General features: G+C 39.7%; 1 protein-coding gene across 1 annotated transcript; it reads right to left on the bottom strand.

Annotated features, from left to right (window-relative positions):
- Positions 1-4,379: 4,379 nt before the first annotated feature.
- Positions 4,380-17,233, bottom strand: LOC126213080 (uncharacterized). The gene is made up of 5 exons (XM_049940668.1): positions 17,093-17,233; positions 16,868-17,017; positions 16,530-16,761; positions 11,714-11,791; positions 4,380-6,625 (listed from the first exon to the last, which is right to left on the bottom strand). Exons 1-5 carry the CDS (start codon positions 17,188-17,190, stop codon positions 6,527-6,529), a joined length of 657 nt encoding a protein of 218 aa, XP_049796625.1. The 5' UTR covers positions 17,191-17,233; the 3' UTR covers positions 4,380-6,526.
- Between the last annotated feature and the right edge of the window lie 364 nt (positions 17,234-17,597).

Genomic DNA, 17,597 nt, shown 5'->3' with positions numbered 1-17,597 from the left:
CGGTTTTGTGGTGTGGTCGCAAAACACAGACACCAAACTTATTTACAGTGAACAGAGACGTCAATGAACGAACGGACAGACAGATCATAACTTTGTGAAAATAAAGAAAGTAAACTTTTCACTCGAGGGAAGACTTGGACCAAGGACCTCTCGTTCTGCAGTTACTGATGCTAACCACGGAACCACGGCGCTCTTGAGCTCACATTCACCTTGATGTTGCCTATCTGGCCCATGGACTACTCAGTTTGTGTATTTTACTAATTTTTTTCACTGTTTCACACAACTTCTTCCTGTTTTCTCGATTGATCTGTGTTCAGTTTTTCAAGGCCTATCCACTGTGCCAACTTACAACTAAATCTGAAGGGGGTGCGATGGGGGAGGTTCCCTTGTACGTAGTGTATGGAATGCTGGTGCGACGTGCGACTGCACGAGCGCTGACTTCCCCATGCATAGACGAACCTACTACTGTATCCATTTCTTCCTGAACTGTCTCAGCAGCATTACGCCTTGTGCTCAGTCGGCCAGTACGAGGTCTATCGTCTAAACAACCCGTGGCTTCAAACTTCGAAATCATTCTCGCCACAGCTGCATATGTCAACAGACCTTTACACATTCGAATCCCCTTCGTATGAGGATAGGATCGTAACGCTGAACTAGCACATCCCCCATTCTGATAATACAGATTCACTAAAAGCGCCGTTTCAGGTACGTCAACATGCTGCGACTGCTGGCGCATCCGATTCTCTCTCTCATTACAGCTCCTTTTATACACGATTGTCACGCGCAGTCACTGACATTTTGCTGTCTAGCGCCATCTGTCGGACATTTTGTGAACTTTGTTTTTTTGTTTGGTTCTAATAAAACCCCATGTCATTCCAAGCATGTGTGTCACTTTTTACCTCTATCTACATTATTCCACAATTTATTAAGTTTTCAAATTTATACTGACTTTTTGATTACCCAGTATGTTGTGGTGGGGGTGTACATTTCAGCACTCATAAGCCAGAGTTTTAGCAGAAATTTTTTTACTACTGAAAAGTGTGTTAAAGTTGGAAAAAAGTAAAAATTCAAGAATTAAAATGTAACAATAACATGAAAACATTGCATGCGCAGACCTGTGTGTGGTCTGCTCTAAATTACTACGGCAGGTAACATAGTACATTACGAAAGCAGCCTTCCTGCTTAGCCACAGTAGTTCTGGCTGGAGTTGTGTGGCAGAGTGCTGCACATTAGTGTGGTGTGGCCATCACCCTGCGAGGGTTGTCCACACCCTGGGTATTTGAAATCCATGTCGGTAATCTCTGCCTTATCTTCCACTTTTAAGCTCTCAGGTTTTCATGTCTCATCCAGTGCAGTTCCTAACTATCAATTTTTGCTTCTCATCCCATCTGGTATGTCTGCCCTGACCCGGTGTTCTGGACGACTTTTCCAAACTCTACCCCTTTTCTTAAACCTTTCTTCTCCTTCAAACCTTCTGCCAGAAGGTACTAGAGGCTCCGAAAGCTTGTGAATTTCTGTATCTGTGTGTTTTCAGTCAACACTTCTTGAGTAGATTTTTTATCTATCCAATTACATTATATTTTCCAAAACTGATTGTTTTTTTAAATGTCAGAATAGACAGTGTGTGTCAACTGTTGTTTGGTTGGAATGTGTGTGTTTGTCACTTTATTCACTCAAAGCTAGGGTAGCCATACGTTGCAGATTTCACGGACAGTCCGCGATTTTATGCTCGAAGACGGGTGTCCTGGCCGAAGACGAAAATGGTAGCGAAAAAAGTGGCTAGTAAGTTAAAAAAAATTTTTTTTTTACTCAAGTTTTGCTACTGGCCACCGATCAAGTGTTTCGTAACTCCTGTAAACTTGACAATAGCCGTTGAAACCTATGCTGATATTCCGTGTCACTTCAGAATCACTCGGCTATATTCAGAACAGACTGTGGAAGCAGTGCAATAATCTATTCTTTGCAATTGTTTCATTTTTCCGCTGTTGGTTTACAACATCTTTGCTCTCAGCATCAGATATTCTTTGGTCGTGTTAAGTTAACATTCAGCTGTGTGAAGTGTACCTCTGGTGTTATTGCACAGAATTTGAAATTTAAAATGTTGAAACAAAAAGTACATTTTCGAGAAGAATATATTGATGCATTTCCAAGTATTAAATGTGGAAGAAACAAACATGAGGCTATTTGCAAAGTGTGTGGGAAAGTACAATGCATTGTAGGTATGTAACAGTAAACAATGCCTATCATTTGTAGAAAGCATACAAATGAGTATTAATCATATTACTTAACCTGTGTCTGTTTAAAAACTAAGTCTCCCGCAATTTTATTTTCTGGCGATAGTTTTCAGTTACTGGAAGGGGGAGGGGGGGGGGGGAATTCACCGTGCCATCACATTTCATTTTCAGGGTGACCATAGAATGAAAGAGCTGTCAAAAACGTGTTTTTTAAGGTGTAAAACTTTAGTAGTTGTGACACTTCGAAACATAGTGCAATAGATTGTGCCTGTTTATGCAATACTGTACATAAACTAAAATGTTAATTTGCATGCTTTTGGTTAAATCGCAACTAATCCTAAATTATTTCATTACAGTTGCTACATTTCAATCACCAATGGAGGGAAACGAGCCCTCAATGACCACATAACAAGCAAGAAACACACAAGAGCTGTGCATTCTGCTTCAACTTCCGAACAGTTGTCAGTTTTTTAGTGCTAATCAGACAGAATCTAAAAAGCAACATTCGCGTTTCATGCTGTGAAACACCACCATTCATACACTTCTTCGTCTTGTACATAGAAAATCATTAGTGAAAATTTTAGTGATTCAAAGATAGCAGTTCAGTTTCCAAGTGCAAAAACTAAAACTGAAGCAAATGTTAACAATGTCATAGCATCTTTCATAAAAGAATGTTAAAAATAGTCTATCAAAAGTTAACTGTGTTGGGATCAGTACAGATGCTAGTAACCGCAAGCATGTAAAATGTTTCCTGTTCTGGTGCAATACTTTGACATCACACAAGGTGTTCAAAGTAATTTATTACATTTGAATGAGTGTGACAATGAAACCTCCAGTACAGTGTCTGAGTGTGTGTATAAAATAATTTTAGAATTCAACCTTAGTGAAAATGTTTGTGCTTTTGGTGGAGATAATACAAACACTAACATTGGAAGTGTTGAAAGAAAAGGGGAAAACAATGTATTCAAGAAACTTGAAAACAAACTAAACAGGTCCATAGTAGGGGTACCGTATTTACTCGAATCTAAGCCGGACTTTTTTTCCAGTTTTTGTAATCCAAAAAACCGCCTACGGCTTAGAATCGAGTGCAAAGTAAACGGAAGTTCTGTAAAATGTTGGTATGTGCCACCACAACCAACTTCTGCCGTCGAATATATGTCGCGCTACAAAGGCATGCTTTGCAGGCACAAAGATAAATACTGGCGCCAAAACCTCTGTGTCACACAAAAAAAAAAAACCGAAGAAGACATGCTTTTTTTTTCGACCACTACATTTTCATACATTATTCAAAGAAGTAAATACAAATTCCGTATTGTTCATCTTCGGATGTAGCAGCCTTTCAATGTACTACGAAAATCCGACTGGCAAGACTGTTTGGGAAGTAGGTCAATATGACCAACTCTACGTTCTGAATTTTTTCCTACCTGTGACAAGAGATGGTTGGTAATTGGAACTTTTATGAATTGTGAATCACATGCAGTATTCTCTTCACCATAAGAATAATACGAATATACACATTTTGCCACATATTCTTTCGTGTTTGCTGCTATCTCATTTAAATCCTGTCTGCCTAATAAACCACGAAACTAGAGTGAGCCAACGGCAAACGCAGAAGAATATACATATCATGCCATGTTTATATTCGTATTATTCTAACACCGAATAGTGATACAGTCCAGAATGAAGCACGACAACTGACTAGATTTTTAAATCTAAGATGATTCTAGTTTCTGTGCAGAATGTAATGTACTGAAGTGGGTCTGCAAAGATTTTCAAACGGGGAAAAATTTTCGCTAAACTCTCTTTCACAACATCATCTGTCACACGCAGTCTGTTATTTGGTTCTTGTTGATCATTATCAAAGAAAGCAGCAGTGTAAGTAACAACAGATAGCAGTCTCTTGCCATTGTTTCGCTAATGAGACTATTCCTTTCTTTTTTTTTTTATTGTAAGCGGCGGTAGCGCGCACAAAAGCAAGCCATGCCGCGAGCGGCGACAGGTCGTAAACACTCAATATCAGAATGCGACAAACAATGCATGACAGTACAATAATGCATTTTCAGCTTAGAGTGACGTAAACACCTATAACAAAGAAAACTGCGCTTATCGGATCAAAGAAAAATAAGCAATCGCTTCAAACCAGACTAAGCACGTGAAAAAGGAAGGGTATCCGTATAAATACGGACGGAGCACCTGACGCGTAGCAATGGCTACCTGGTAAAGCTTAACTGCTAAGCTTACGACTCGAACCAAACTACTGTAGCTGTATCGTCATTCATTCGACCTAAATTGTGTCTCATATTACAATGGACCAACTTTGTTTAGATTTGGAGGTGCTGCCTAAAACTTTTCTCTCCCCTTGAATTTAGAGTCTCTAATTTCAGGTGCGGCTTAGATTCGGGAAATTTTTTTTTTCCCTTGATTTTGAGTCTCATTTTTCAGGTGCGGCTTAGATTCGAGTAAATACGGTAGGTTGCCCAGTTCATGTACTGCATAATGCTATTCAAAATGGAACCAACATACTTTCACAAGATGTGCAAAGTATAATTATTAAGGTAGCAGCTTTAAGGGATTTTTGTGATTTCCTCCATATGACTCAAAGATTTACTTAGGCATGTGAAAACTAGGTGAATGAGCTTTTTTCCTGCAATTGGAAGATTCATATACATGTTTTATGCTCTTAAATCATACTTCCTGTCTCTCGATAAGTGTCAAAATATTCACAAGTCTTTTCTGATGCTTGTGGAGAGATGTATTTACACTTTCTGCTTGCTCAGATGAGTTTATTTCAAAAGGCTATCACCAACATAGAGAAAGAGGACATCTCTGTGAATGAGTTTAGGTTGGAACTTAAAAACTTCGTGCATGTTTTAGAGGAACGAAAGATATGTAAATTCATGACTCTCTCCCAGTATCAGCAGTCAAAATTTCAAGAGGATGTCATGGCATTGTATCGGACAGTAACAGATTATCCGATAAAATGGAGCAAGCCTTTATCCGAACTTGAACATTTTGACTGGATACTGTTGAACGCTTTACCTGACTGGGAAAAAGTTGAATGTACACTTAAATGGATGCAAGAAAACAACTTGCAAAGTGGACGAGAGTTTGCTATTTGACCAGATAGTGAAACTGAAATGGTTTCTTACAAAGGAAGATAACCAGAATTTCATGATGTCTCATAAAAAGTGGGTTAAATTTTTTGAGGATTGTGTATCTAAAGAGCAGTATTCAGAACTGATTGCTATTGTGCAGTACTATTTCTCCATTCCAGGGCATGATGCCAATGTGAAGAAAGAGTTTTCCCTAGTGAACGCACAATGGACAGAATAAAGAAACAGACCAGCTTTAACATCAGTCAATGCAATGCTCCAAATCCGATATAACATGAGAAACAAATTGCACAGATTTTCATAGACTGATTCAGAATCTTCTGTCCAGGGCTCAGAGAAATATGACTGGTTTAAAGCATAAAGTGAAAGATGTATATCAATTGTAGCAGCATGATTGTATACATGTTAATAATTTGTGTTCAGTGCTTTAATTAAAAAGTTATTTAATGTCAACTGCAATTAATTTTCTTCATCATTGACCACTCCTTTATAGACACCATTAATGTTTGGATTAATTTTCGTTGTTAATTACAACTTCTTTGCTGACAGAATTACTGTTTGAATTATGTGCAGAAAGATGAAAGGACATTGTGTGATTCCAAGTTTCAACCACATCTTCATAATTACCACTGTAAAGTAATGTCTAAGATTCAAGTGAAATGCAAACCAATGGTCACTTGCACAACATATCGGTCCGCATTTCAAGCACATCTTTATAATCACCGAATTTTGTCCTCGATTTTCGTCCTCTGATTATGGCAACCCTATGCAAAGACAGTAAAACTTCTGCATTTATTTTTAGCTAAGATGGTACCTGAACATATGAAATAGAAAAGTGGGAATATTTCCCCAAATGAGGAAATAAAAAATGGAAAATACATACGGAGGAGTAAAAACCATAGTCATATGTACACACATCAAATGCATAGAAGAAGACTTCACTGTGGCCGTTGCTGGAGATGACCTCTCTCCAGTTTGCAGTGGCTTTCTTCTCTCAGGTCTGTCAGCTTCATCACATCTGACACACAACTACCCAGGCTGTCCCCCCTCCTTTACGGAGACCTGTGAAGTTCCACACTCCGGCAGCTGCAGTTCCAGAGTGCAGCTCCCTCCCAGCCTGCAGTTACGGTCACATTCGGACCACAAATGTAGACAGTTCAGCTCTGAGGAGAATGTTCATCAGAAACACAGAGAGTCCTGTTCTGTGGCACCCTCATCAGTAGCTTCCTCCTCCTCCTCCTCGAGCGGCTCGCCCTTAACTTCTATGTATTCAGGTTCCTGCAACACAATAAAACCTCACTTCAGGGTCGCACCACAGCTGTTAATTCTTTGTCATATGCTGCAACAGCAGTGCACTGACGGCCACTAAATCACACTATTAGGTAGAACATCTGACAAACATTAACAGTATTGTCTGTAGAGTAGTTTTGACAAAAGGGAGTGTATGTAAAAAAACTGCAGCAATTACAAAAATATGCACATCCTTCATAGTTTATTATATCTTAGGATTAATGCTTGTTTTTAGGAGCAATAAATGATCAACAAATAATAATAAATTTTCAGAGAGAGGGGTCTTATGCCGACACCATAAATTGGAGTTTTGTTTGCTACACATTGAGCCAAACCAGTGTGTGTGTGTGTGTGTGTGTGTGTTTATCTACCAGCACTTTCTCGTTTGGTAAGTTACAGCATCTTTGTTTTTTATATATATTTTCCCACATGGAATGTTTCCCTCTATATATATAAATTAAAAACTGGTATGGAATGCAGTACCTACATTATTTGCAGTACCAAATAAGCCACCTAAAAGGTATACAACTTTGCTTCCGCCGTTATTTCTCCCCAATATTTGAGGCTTTAATGAAACAAACTGGTTACACATGTATCATTCAAAGTATCACTCGCCACTACTTTCTCACATCTTTTGGGCAGTGTAGGAACCCCACGTCAAAAAAAATTGTGCTTGAAGCAATCCACGAATCGATCCAATTTGTGACTTCTTCACAAGATCGAAAGTGAAGGTCAGCCAGGCCATGCGCCGTTGAACTAAAAAGGTTAGTCAGAGGGAGCAAAGTCTGGAGAATACGGTGGAAGGGGTAAGACTCCCCATTTTAAAGTTTCCAAGCACGTTTTGACCTCTTTTGCAACGTGAGGTCGAGCGTTGTTGTGCTGCAAAATCAGTTTGTTGTGCCTCTTGCTGTATGGCAGCCATTTGTGTTTAATACTCTGTTCAAATGCATTAACTGTGTTCGATAATGAGCACCTGTGATTGTTTCACTCAGTTTTAATACCTCATAGTACATGATGCCGAGCTGGTCCCACCAAATGCAAAGCACAATCTCTGAGCTGTGAATATTCGGTTTGGCCGTTGATGTGGAAGCATGGCTGGGATACCCCCATGAGTTTTTGGGTTTACGGTTATCGTAATGAACCCATTTTTTGTCCCCGGTCACAATCCGATTAAGAAATCCCTTCCGTTTTTCCCTCTGAAGCAACTGTTCACAAGCACACAAACGCCATTCAATGTCTCTCTGTTTCATCTCACACGGGACCCAAGTTCCTTCTTTCTGAATCATGCCCATAGCCTTGAGACGTTTTGAAATGGCTCGCTGTGTCACTCCCACTAATCGTGCCAATTCTTCTCGAGTTTGACACAAGTCGAACTCTGCAATGTCTCCAACACCGCATCTTCGAAAACTTTCTATCTTCCACCACTATGCGAGTCTACGATGTTAAAATCATCGTTCTTGGAGCATTGAGACCACTCACGACATGTTCTTTCTCTCATAACATCCTTACCGTACGTACCTGAGAGCATTCGATGAGACTCAGCCGCTGTTTTCTTCATACTGAAACAAAACAGTAACACCTCCCGTAAATGACGAGAATTAGGCTCGTAAACTGACATTTTCAATCGAGAACAACTTCATGATGCAGACACAATTCGACTAATGTTTGAATGAGGTTATGTCTACCGAGGCCCAAGCTAACTGCCTTATGCCTGCGATCTGTTTCTTTCGACCGCTGCTCACCGTTGTCGCCACCTATCGGCAAATGGCGAAAGCAAAGTTGTACACCATGTATTTTATTGCAAGAACAACACAAATGAAACTGAGGTATCTACAATGGCATGAAATCCTTACATTGTTTCTGAAGGAAACAGTATTTATGACAATTGTTGTGAGCCCAGCAACAGGTAACTGAATAGTAACATCTGTAAGAAAGAATATTGTGTAGTCTGCATTACAGAGCTACTTAGGGGATATTCATAACACTTCTGTGTGAAGATTAGAATAAACAGACTTTGCTAAAAGATGCAAAATGGAATGAGCAGGTAAGATTGGTAGTAAGGAAGGCAAATGGACAACTTTTGCTTTATTGGGAGAAATGTAGGAAAGTGTGGCTCACTTACAGTGTAGAAGACTAGTGGGACCCATTCTCGACTGCTGTGTCGGTGTTTGGGTTTCTCACCAGGCTGCATTACAAGAAGACATTGTAGCAATTCAGAGGTGTGCTGCTAGATTTTTTACCGACAGATCTGATCGATGCGAGAGTATTACAGAAATGCTTCATGAACTCCAGTGAAAATTCCTGGATGGAAGACAACTAACTTTTCACAAAACACTAGTGACCAGATTTAGAGAGCTGACACTTGTGGCTGATTGCGGAATGATTCCACTGCTGTCAACATACATTTTGTTTAAGGAGCATGACAAGAGAAATGAGGGCTTTGGCAGAAGCATAGAGACAGTTCCTGGCTCCATTTGGAAGTGAAACAGGAAACATTCTGTGCACCACTGGTACGCTGTACCCTCCAGCATGCAGAGCAGGAATGTGAATGTAGAACCCTACGGCAGCCAGCATTTTATGTTTGGATTTCTTCATAATCTGCTACGAACAATGCAATACTTCACGATTATTCCAATTTATTTCACTGCTCCCATGTCAGTCTAGTGACTGACTTTGCTGATAAGAGCATCATAAACCAGAATCATAAGGTAATCATGTTTCAGTTCCACCACAGTAATTTTGCAACAGCTTTTGGATGTAAAAAAAAATTGTAATAAAAGAGACAAAATTTAGTGAAAAAGTAAGTAAGTTTTTTTAAGACAAAATAATTTAATTGGATAGACAAAAAATCTACTCACTAACCGTACTCTACAACTGTCCTTCATGTGTACATTACGCCGCCACTTGGAGAGTAGATTTTTTATCTATCCAATTACATTATTAAGTTTATTGAAGATGTGACAACATGTACCTCAAAAGAAGAGCATTAATGATTTAAAGAGAAAAATATTCCCTACCAAAGAGGCCCATTAAGATCATAATTAATTCTAAAAGGAAAAAGAAATAATTTGTTTAACTTTTATTTTTATGTATGTCAAAAGTGACATTTTTTACACTTTTTTACCTTTTAAATAAATCAAACGTTCATATTTTCACTTGCAAAGATTGCAAAATTCAAACTGGCAAAAACACTTTTCTGGCAAGTCAATCCCCCCCTCCCCTCTCCCTTTCCACCTGTTACCAAGTAATCCATATCACCCCAAAATGCAGAAGTGAATAATAGGCTTCTAACAAGAAAATATAACTAAAAGATAAGAAATGACTAAACGTGACAAAAGTGAGCCAATTGCTACACTTCAGTACTGACACATGTTGACAGACAGTTGAGTGAATGCAACACTGTCCCTAGCATTCTAGTGCTGACTGGTATTAGGCTGGTGCCTGTGCTATCTAGACATTCTCTACAAATTTAAAAACTTTTTTACTAGTCTTTGCAGTATCAGCATTCTTATTTTCATACAGTCTCCAAAATATAGCTGAGAAACCACCACAACAGGTTACTGTCACATCAAATTGGCAATAGCAGGAATCAAATAAATAAATAAGCCATGCTGACAGTCATGAGTAACTTCTTGTTATGAATATTCATTTTTATGAACAGCAGCAAAAGTTTTAATTAACAACTTTGAAAACGGTTAATTACATATCTGTTTGTCTGCCATCCCGGTACACAGATCGTCACACCACAGTACCGTAGTACACCTCTAGAGGAGCCAGAACTAAATTGCACAGCTCACCGATAAAGTTGGAATATTGTGCTGTAACTCATTTTTGGCAGTAACTTAAGGACAAACTGACGAAGACCGCAGAACTGCAACGTCGATTGTTCTGCAAGTTCAGATACTCTGATAAAAAGCAGTCGCTCTCCTCCAGAGAAAAAGAGCCTTTCAGGATCGACCTCTCTATCGAGCAGAGACTGCAGTAGCCAGCTGCGGTACTGACACCGTCCGACAGAGGAGCCTGCCAGCCAATGCACTGCCACTGCTGTGTAAGGTTTCAGTGTGAACTGGTACACAGCTCTGTGAGCAACGATTTCCTAGGACTCTGTTTCCAAGGCCGCTCCCGACTCGCCCGGTTCGATCCGAACCGGTACACTACCTCTCTCAGTCCGAGTAGAAGTGAGCCGGAGAATATGCAGTAACTGGAGCCTGCCTGCACGGGTATTGGTTTCTGCACAAAGTGGGACACTGACGTGTCAGAACACACACATTTCATCTCTGTCACCTGATGTATCTTGTGTTAATTTAACTCTAATGTAACTCTGTTACCATTAATTACCTTCTTTATGTGGAGGTCCTGAAAGAAGTACCTCTGTAGAATTGTGTGTAGCCTTTAAAGACTTCAACTTTTCTCCTTTGAAGCCCTTATTGGAGGAAGTAAAAACAATATCTACTCTAATTACAAAATCGAGTCAACATTTCGTCACTGATTGTCTTGTATTTGTTTCAGTGGGTGTACAGATCATGATTACTTTGTAACTTTGAGCAGATATAATATAAATACAACATTTGCCTTTAAGAATTGACAAGAAGTAAGTAACATTGCATTTTAGAAGTTCCTTTGTTTGTTGCTGTTTACATCCGTGGGAAGAGTGTCTGCTCCTTGACGGGCCAGAGACTGCCAAAACATGAAAGGCCCCTCCCACAGCAGCTGAGATGTTTACTCCCCGTAGTGCTTACTGATTCCTCAAACCACACAGCTCCTCACAAACGTGAAAAAATGATAGCACGCGGTAGGTGTTTCGTGACTTCTTCCCTACCTAATACTATTTTGTCGCAATAATATTTCCTTGCTATAAATAGGGAGGGGGAAATGATGTTCCTCTAAATGGCACATAACACTACAACATGACACTTTCATTGTTTGTGAAACACCCTGTATATTCACCCCCGCAGATGGGGCTGTGACTAAATTAGAGAAAACTAAATATATTGGACATAATGAGTTCTGTTGAAATTACTTTCACAATGGAATTTGTATGCTGTGTTTGTACTTTCCTTTTCAGCAGAGCCTTACCTGTGGTCTGTGCTTATCACAGGAGTTCCCTCCACATTCAGGCTCCTGTTCCACCTTCACAGTTATACTGTCACATGGCTGCAAAAAAGAAAAACTTCACATTAATTTAACAGAGTTATCAATGCCAAACATAATATCACTACCAACTACCATTACAGACAGATCAACACTCTTGTAAGAGAGTAGGTTTGTGTGTGTGTGTGTGTGTGTGTGTGGATTGCTCAGTTTATCTTTAAGCAAAATACATTAAGTGAAACTGAAATGCCACCTCTCAGGTTTTGTTAGTTTCAGCTGTTCAGTCGATTTGTCGATTCCATTTTACGCAAAATATTTTGACAACTGGTTCTGTCCTCGTCTTAATTTGCCACTAGTTGTGCTGTTACGCATACTCATTACCTGGACTCCACCCAGACTAAAGTAATTAAAATCTATCCGTTCCACGACTATTGCAGTGGCACTGGTGCACAACCGTAATACATCTTTAGGACAGGAAAACAATCTTGGTTGCAAAAGACTGGTTTATTTAATCTTCACAGGTGACATGTTTCACCTGTTCTAGGTATCACCAGAGAATCTGGTATAAATTGCTATTTATGGCAATAACGAATGGATAAATTAAAAATAATAAGTGGAAGACATACACTGATTGAACTATAGAGCACAGGGCCACATTTGTGCTTCATGAGTTGTGAGAGACATAAATTTCAGCACAAAATATTGCGCCACACCTGAGCTTACCGATAAAAATTCTTGCTAACATTAACTGAGGTGTCGAATGTAATTAAGAGTCCCATAGAACTGGGAGATAACAGCAAGACAGCCACTGTCAATGCTTCATTACATCATCTTGAAGCAACACGAAAAAAGGTGATGACAGTAGGAAAAAGAAAGCTACTAAAGCTTGCAAGGGGTACCTAACTTAGGCAAATAGGCATATTCAGTCAGCGGAAAAAACTCACAAGTGGGAAATACACTCATAATGGCTAGGTTAATACACCTTTGGCAAATGAATCAGCACTAATGAGGATAAAGAAACAGCTAAAATTTTTAGTAAAAATATGAAACAACACTAAGCAGGAAAACTATCTTTAACGGTATGAACTTACCCACAAAGAAACTGTCGCGAGAACACAAATACTGTCCGTTTACAATACTGTGAGCACGCGCTGTCATGCTGGGAACTAGACTGCCGAGCAAGTGTCTAAGCCCTGTGCAGTGACAGTGAGAAAAGGCTCACCAGGTGGTAAGCTGCTAATTAACTGACAAAAAAGGTCAGTAAAAATTACCCTTTTGCCCAGCACCTCAAATCTTCCAGCCATGAGCCCCCAGATTTAGAAATCCTTAAAATCCTTCACGTGGCCAACAAAGGCCAGAAACTGAATTTGTTGGAAGAGTTTGAAATTTTCAGCCATATCTTTTTCTTTCAAACCAACGAATCTCATAAATGGAAAAGTCTTTTTGAAACATCAAACATTTTTTTGCTATAATGATGTGTATGTTTAAATGATAGTCGCCACCTAAATTACTTATTAATCATTTTACTGAAGCCATCAGTTAAGTTCTAAAGTGCCATCTCATGAGTCTTTTCTTACTACAGCCCCACGGGCCTCAATACTTGTCAGGCAGTCTAGCTACCGGCACGAGAGTGTGCATTCACAGTATTGTAAATACACCATCTTTGTGTTTGTGGGGCAGTTTCTTCACAAGTAAGTTATCATCGTTTAAGTAAGTTTTCTGGTTTAGCATTGCTTCTGGCTTTGTTGGTTCATATTTTTACTAAAAAAATTGAGCTGTTTCTTTCTTCTTGTTAGTGCCCATTCATTTTCCAAAGGTGTATTAGACTAGCCATTATGTGTGTGTATTTTGCACTCAAGTTTCTGCTGACTGAATATGCCTATCTGCCTAAAATACCCCTTGCACACCATGGTGCTTTCTTTTTCTAGTCATTACCTTTTTTGTGTTGCTTCTAGGTAATGCAATGAAGCACTGAAAGTGGCTATCTGGCTGTTACTTCCCACGTCTACAGGATTCGTAACTAAGTTTGATGCCCCAGTTACGACTAGCAAGAATTTTTATCAGTAAGCTCAGGAATGATGGAATATTTTACGAGCTGACCATCTTGTTGAAGCTCACATCCACACCTCTGTCCACATCAAACCCACAAACAGTACCTTCACTTTGATAGCTACCATCCATCCCACATCAAACGCTCCCTTCCCTACAGCCTAGGTATTCGTGTCAAACGTATCTGCTCCAGTGACGAATCCCTCAACAGTTACACCAATAACCTGACCACTGCTTTCCTCTCCCGCAGACCTTGTCCACAAACAGATCTCCCGAGCAATACATTCCTCCCCGTCCAACAACAATGTTCCTACCCCCAGACCACACAGAAGCTTCCCCCTTGTCACCCAATATTATCCTGGCCTCGAATACATCAACAAATTACTCCGCCAAGGCTATGACTTTCTCAAGTCGAGCCCTGAAACGAGATCATCCCTTGACAATATTCCCCCCACACCACCCAGACTTGCCTTTCGTCGCCCCCCTAACCTCCGTAACATCCTTGTTAAACCCTACAATATTCCCAGACCACCTTCTCTACCCAGCAGTTCCTACCCCTGTAACTGACCCCGCTGAAAAACATGCCCCGTGCATCCCCCACAACCACCTACTCCAGCCCCGCTACTGGTAAAACATACACAATACGAGGCAGGGCCACGTGTGAAACTACACATGTCATTTATCAGCTGACATGCCTGTACTGCACAGCCTTATACATCGGTATGACGACAACTAAACCGGCTGAGCGTATGAACGGGCACAGACGAACTGTCCGTCTAGGAGATGTCCGATACACAGTAGCAGAGCATGCCCTCCAGCATAATTCTAGGGACCTAGGAACCTGCTACAACGTACGTGCCATTTGGCTTCTCCCACCCAACACCAGTCCCTCGGAACTGTGGAGATGGGAACTTGCACTCCAACACATCCTTTCATCCCACCATCCCCCTGGACTGAACCTACGTTAACCAACCTCACTCCCATTTACTCTTCAGTCTTCCTTTTCCTCTCCTCTTTAGCCATTCACGCATCTTTTCATCCTACATAGTTGTGTTTATCTTTATACTATATACCTCTTTACTTCTGTATGCATCCTCTTTGGTTTGAAGCTGGCACAGTACTTACAGTAGAATATCTTTGGCTTCCCTCTGACAACCATACCTCCATCCTTACTACCCTCCCTGTTTACCTTTCCCTGTTGCTTCATAACCTGAGTTGTGAGTAACTGAATCCACTGTCCCTTCTTCCCTTTTTTCCCCCTCTCTCCTCCCTGATGAATGAACAAAGTTCCGAAAGCTAGGAAAGTAAATTTTCTGTTCTGTTTTGTGTATCCATCAGCTGTACTGAGAGGTAAGTACTGGCTAGCCCCTCTATCTCTTTGTTAGTATCTGTTTCACATCTTTATGAGATTTTCCATTAATCAATGTAGTTTTTTTGTTTATTAATTCTTTGTTTTTAGGCATGATTCTAGTGGGGGATGTGAGAATTTAGAATCTATTCCTGAACTGTGTAAATACTTTTTGCGCTGCTCTGGTCACTGTTTTTCCTTATTCTGTGGGCTGTGTAGTACAATAGTTTGTGCAACTTTGTTAAACTTGCTAAAGTGTCCAACAAATCTTGCAGTTCCAATCAGATACCACCGGCAAATAACTCTGCTAACAAAAACATCCACATCTTCAAAAATTACGAGACTCGACAATATGGACAGTGTACTGTGCAGTTTTTCACAACACATCAGTTCTGAATTGCTGTTATGGACTGATTTCAACAGTTTCTACTATTCCATAACAACATGGCCAGAATAACACCAAGTAAGAAGCAAGAAAACTGAATTATCTTCACCCAGCATACAGTAACGGCAGTTTTCAGTCAATATGTCTTCAGTTGCAACCATTATAACCTACAAAATCTTCAGCATAAGTTATTAAATAAAGTTTTAGCACACAAAGACAGGACAGACATCCTCTGCTGCCCATTTTCAAAATGTAAGTCACTTTCCAGCTTTAGTACTTAAATATTAATTGTCTTGTCTTCTTAAACACAGTCTTTTCCACTGGAAAAGTTAATAACAAAAATTTTCAGGCAATGGCACTGATGTTGCAGAGTGGACATACAGAAAGACTAAAGCACACATTTAAATCAACAAGTGGTGTTAAATTACGAATACTGCACTGAATTTCATTAATTTAAGCAGCTACTACCTCAAACTATGCAAAGCTTTAAGTGCCTTCCATTTGTTAAGCTATATACTAACCAATGTTTTAATAATGTATTCTTGACTTACAATACATATATTCCAAACCGTAAGGTTTATGCAATGTGTCAGTAATGATGGTTGCTTCATTAATACGTAGTAATACTCAGATAAATAGTAGTAATAATATTAATTCTTGGGGAAGATTGGCTGCTCTCAAGAATCAGTCAATGCATTCTATATAATGTATTGAGGAAATTTTAAGGCTAGCTATATTACCTACTCAAGTTTCCAATGCCCTGAACACAACCATGGCAGTATTCAAGAAAACCTGGGGACTTTGATTATTTAGAATTACAGCTGCTAACAGAATGGCTTATCTATGGTGACTGTCTTCCAAAGATGTCAAGGGTGACATTTGGTTTACGACTTAAGCTAGGCGCGGATAAATTTTTCACTCCACAAAACTGTCACTAGCAAAGGTAATTTTCTTATAGTTATTACTAATGATATTTGAAACCTATTAGCATCCCCTCGTCTTGCTCTGGTACGTCTTACCTGGTGAGGTTCTGGCGTACAACTCTGAACACAATACTGATTTTCTGCAAAGTATATTTCTGCTGACTCCCGTTCTGGAGAGAATCCCCTCGCCATTTGATTTGGGGCTGAATCATTTTGTACACTGTTCGTATCACTTAACACTGTCGCCACTTCCCCATTTCTTCCACTGTTTGGTAAAGTTTGTTTAGGTTTGGGTAACAACCGCGAAGGTATTGCACCACGCCAAAGACTGCAATGACAATGAAAACATTAGACACCCATAAATAAGTACATACTCTAATGAGTATGATGTAGCCTGAATGAAACAAGCGCTGCATTACGTCTCGATTGCTCACCCTTGGCTTAACCATATCTTGTTCCGGAAATCTTTTTCCTGAAAATGGTCCGAGCATACAGTGTACGTTCGATAAACATATTCTGGCCCTCGGCTTTTGAACACTTCAGCTAAACCGGGTTTCTGAGTTAAAATTACCCACTGCTTACATCTAGAAAGTAGAGAATCAATCAATCGGCTTTTTTTTTTAATTCAAGAAGCTCAGTTGCACATACTCTGCACTTACAGCTCCTTATCCTTGGGAAATCTATAAAATGATTTATCCTTTTGTAATTTATAATTCGAACAACCTGGAACGGCGCATTTGCTACCTTTCATAGCCATAATCTTCTTACCAAACAACAAATGTCACTTCTACAACGAGAAATCACACTTCATGCCGCTAGGCAGCTGTTTAGTTACTAATCAGTGTATCCAACAAATGTGGCGACGCCGAGAGAGAAGCATAGGAAACGCCACAGCTCTGAACCTGTCACCTTGGATTCCACGAATGAAGAACATTGAACGATTCGGGTTTTCATTCCCAGCCATTTAAAATCGAAAAGAAATTGGATATTTATTCACAAAAAACGAATTCACTTGAAACATTACTCGTTATGGTCAAATACACAAAATCTTACCCTATGCACCCCAACTAATACCTAGATTAATTCCGAATACCCAAAGCTAAGGCTGTGACATTTAATTGACCTATTACGTAGTACTTATCAACCAACAACTGCTTTCATAAT

Source organism: Schistocerca nitens, chromosome 11, assembly GCF_023898315.1.
Source record: "Schistocerca nitens isolate TAMUIC-IGC-003100 chromosome 11, iqSchNite1.1, whole genome shotgun sequence".
Classification (NCBI taxonomy): domain Eukaryota; kingdom Metazoa; phylum Arthropoda; class Insecta; order Orthoptera; family Acrididae; genus Schistocerca; species Schistocerca nitens.
This window is presented reverse-complemented; position numbering and strand designations above follow the sequence as displayed.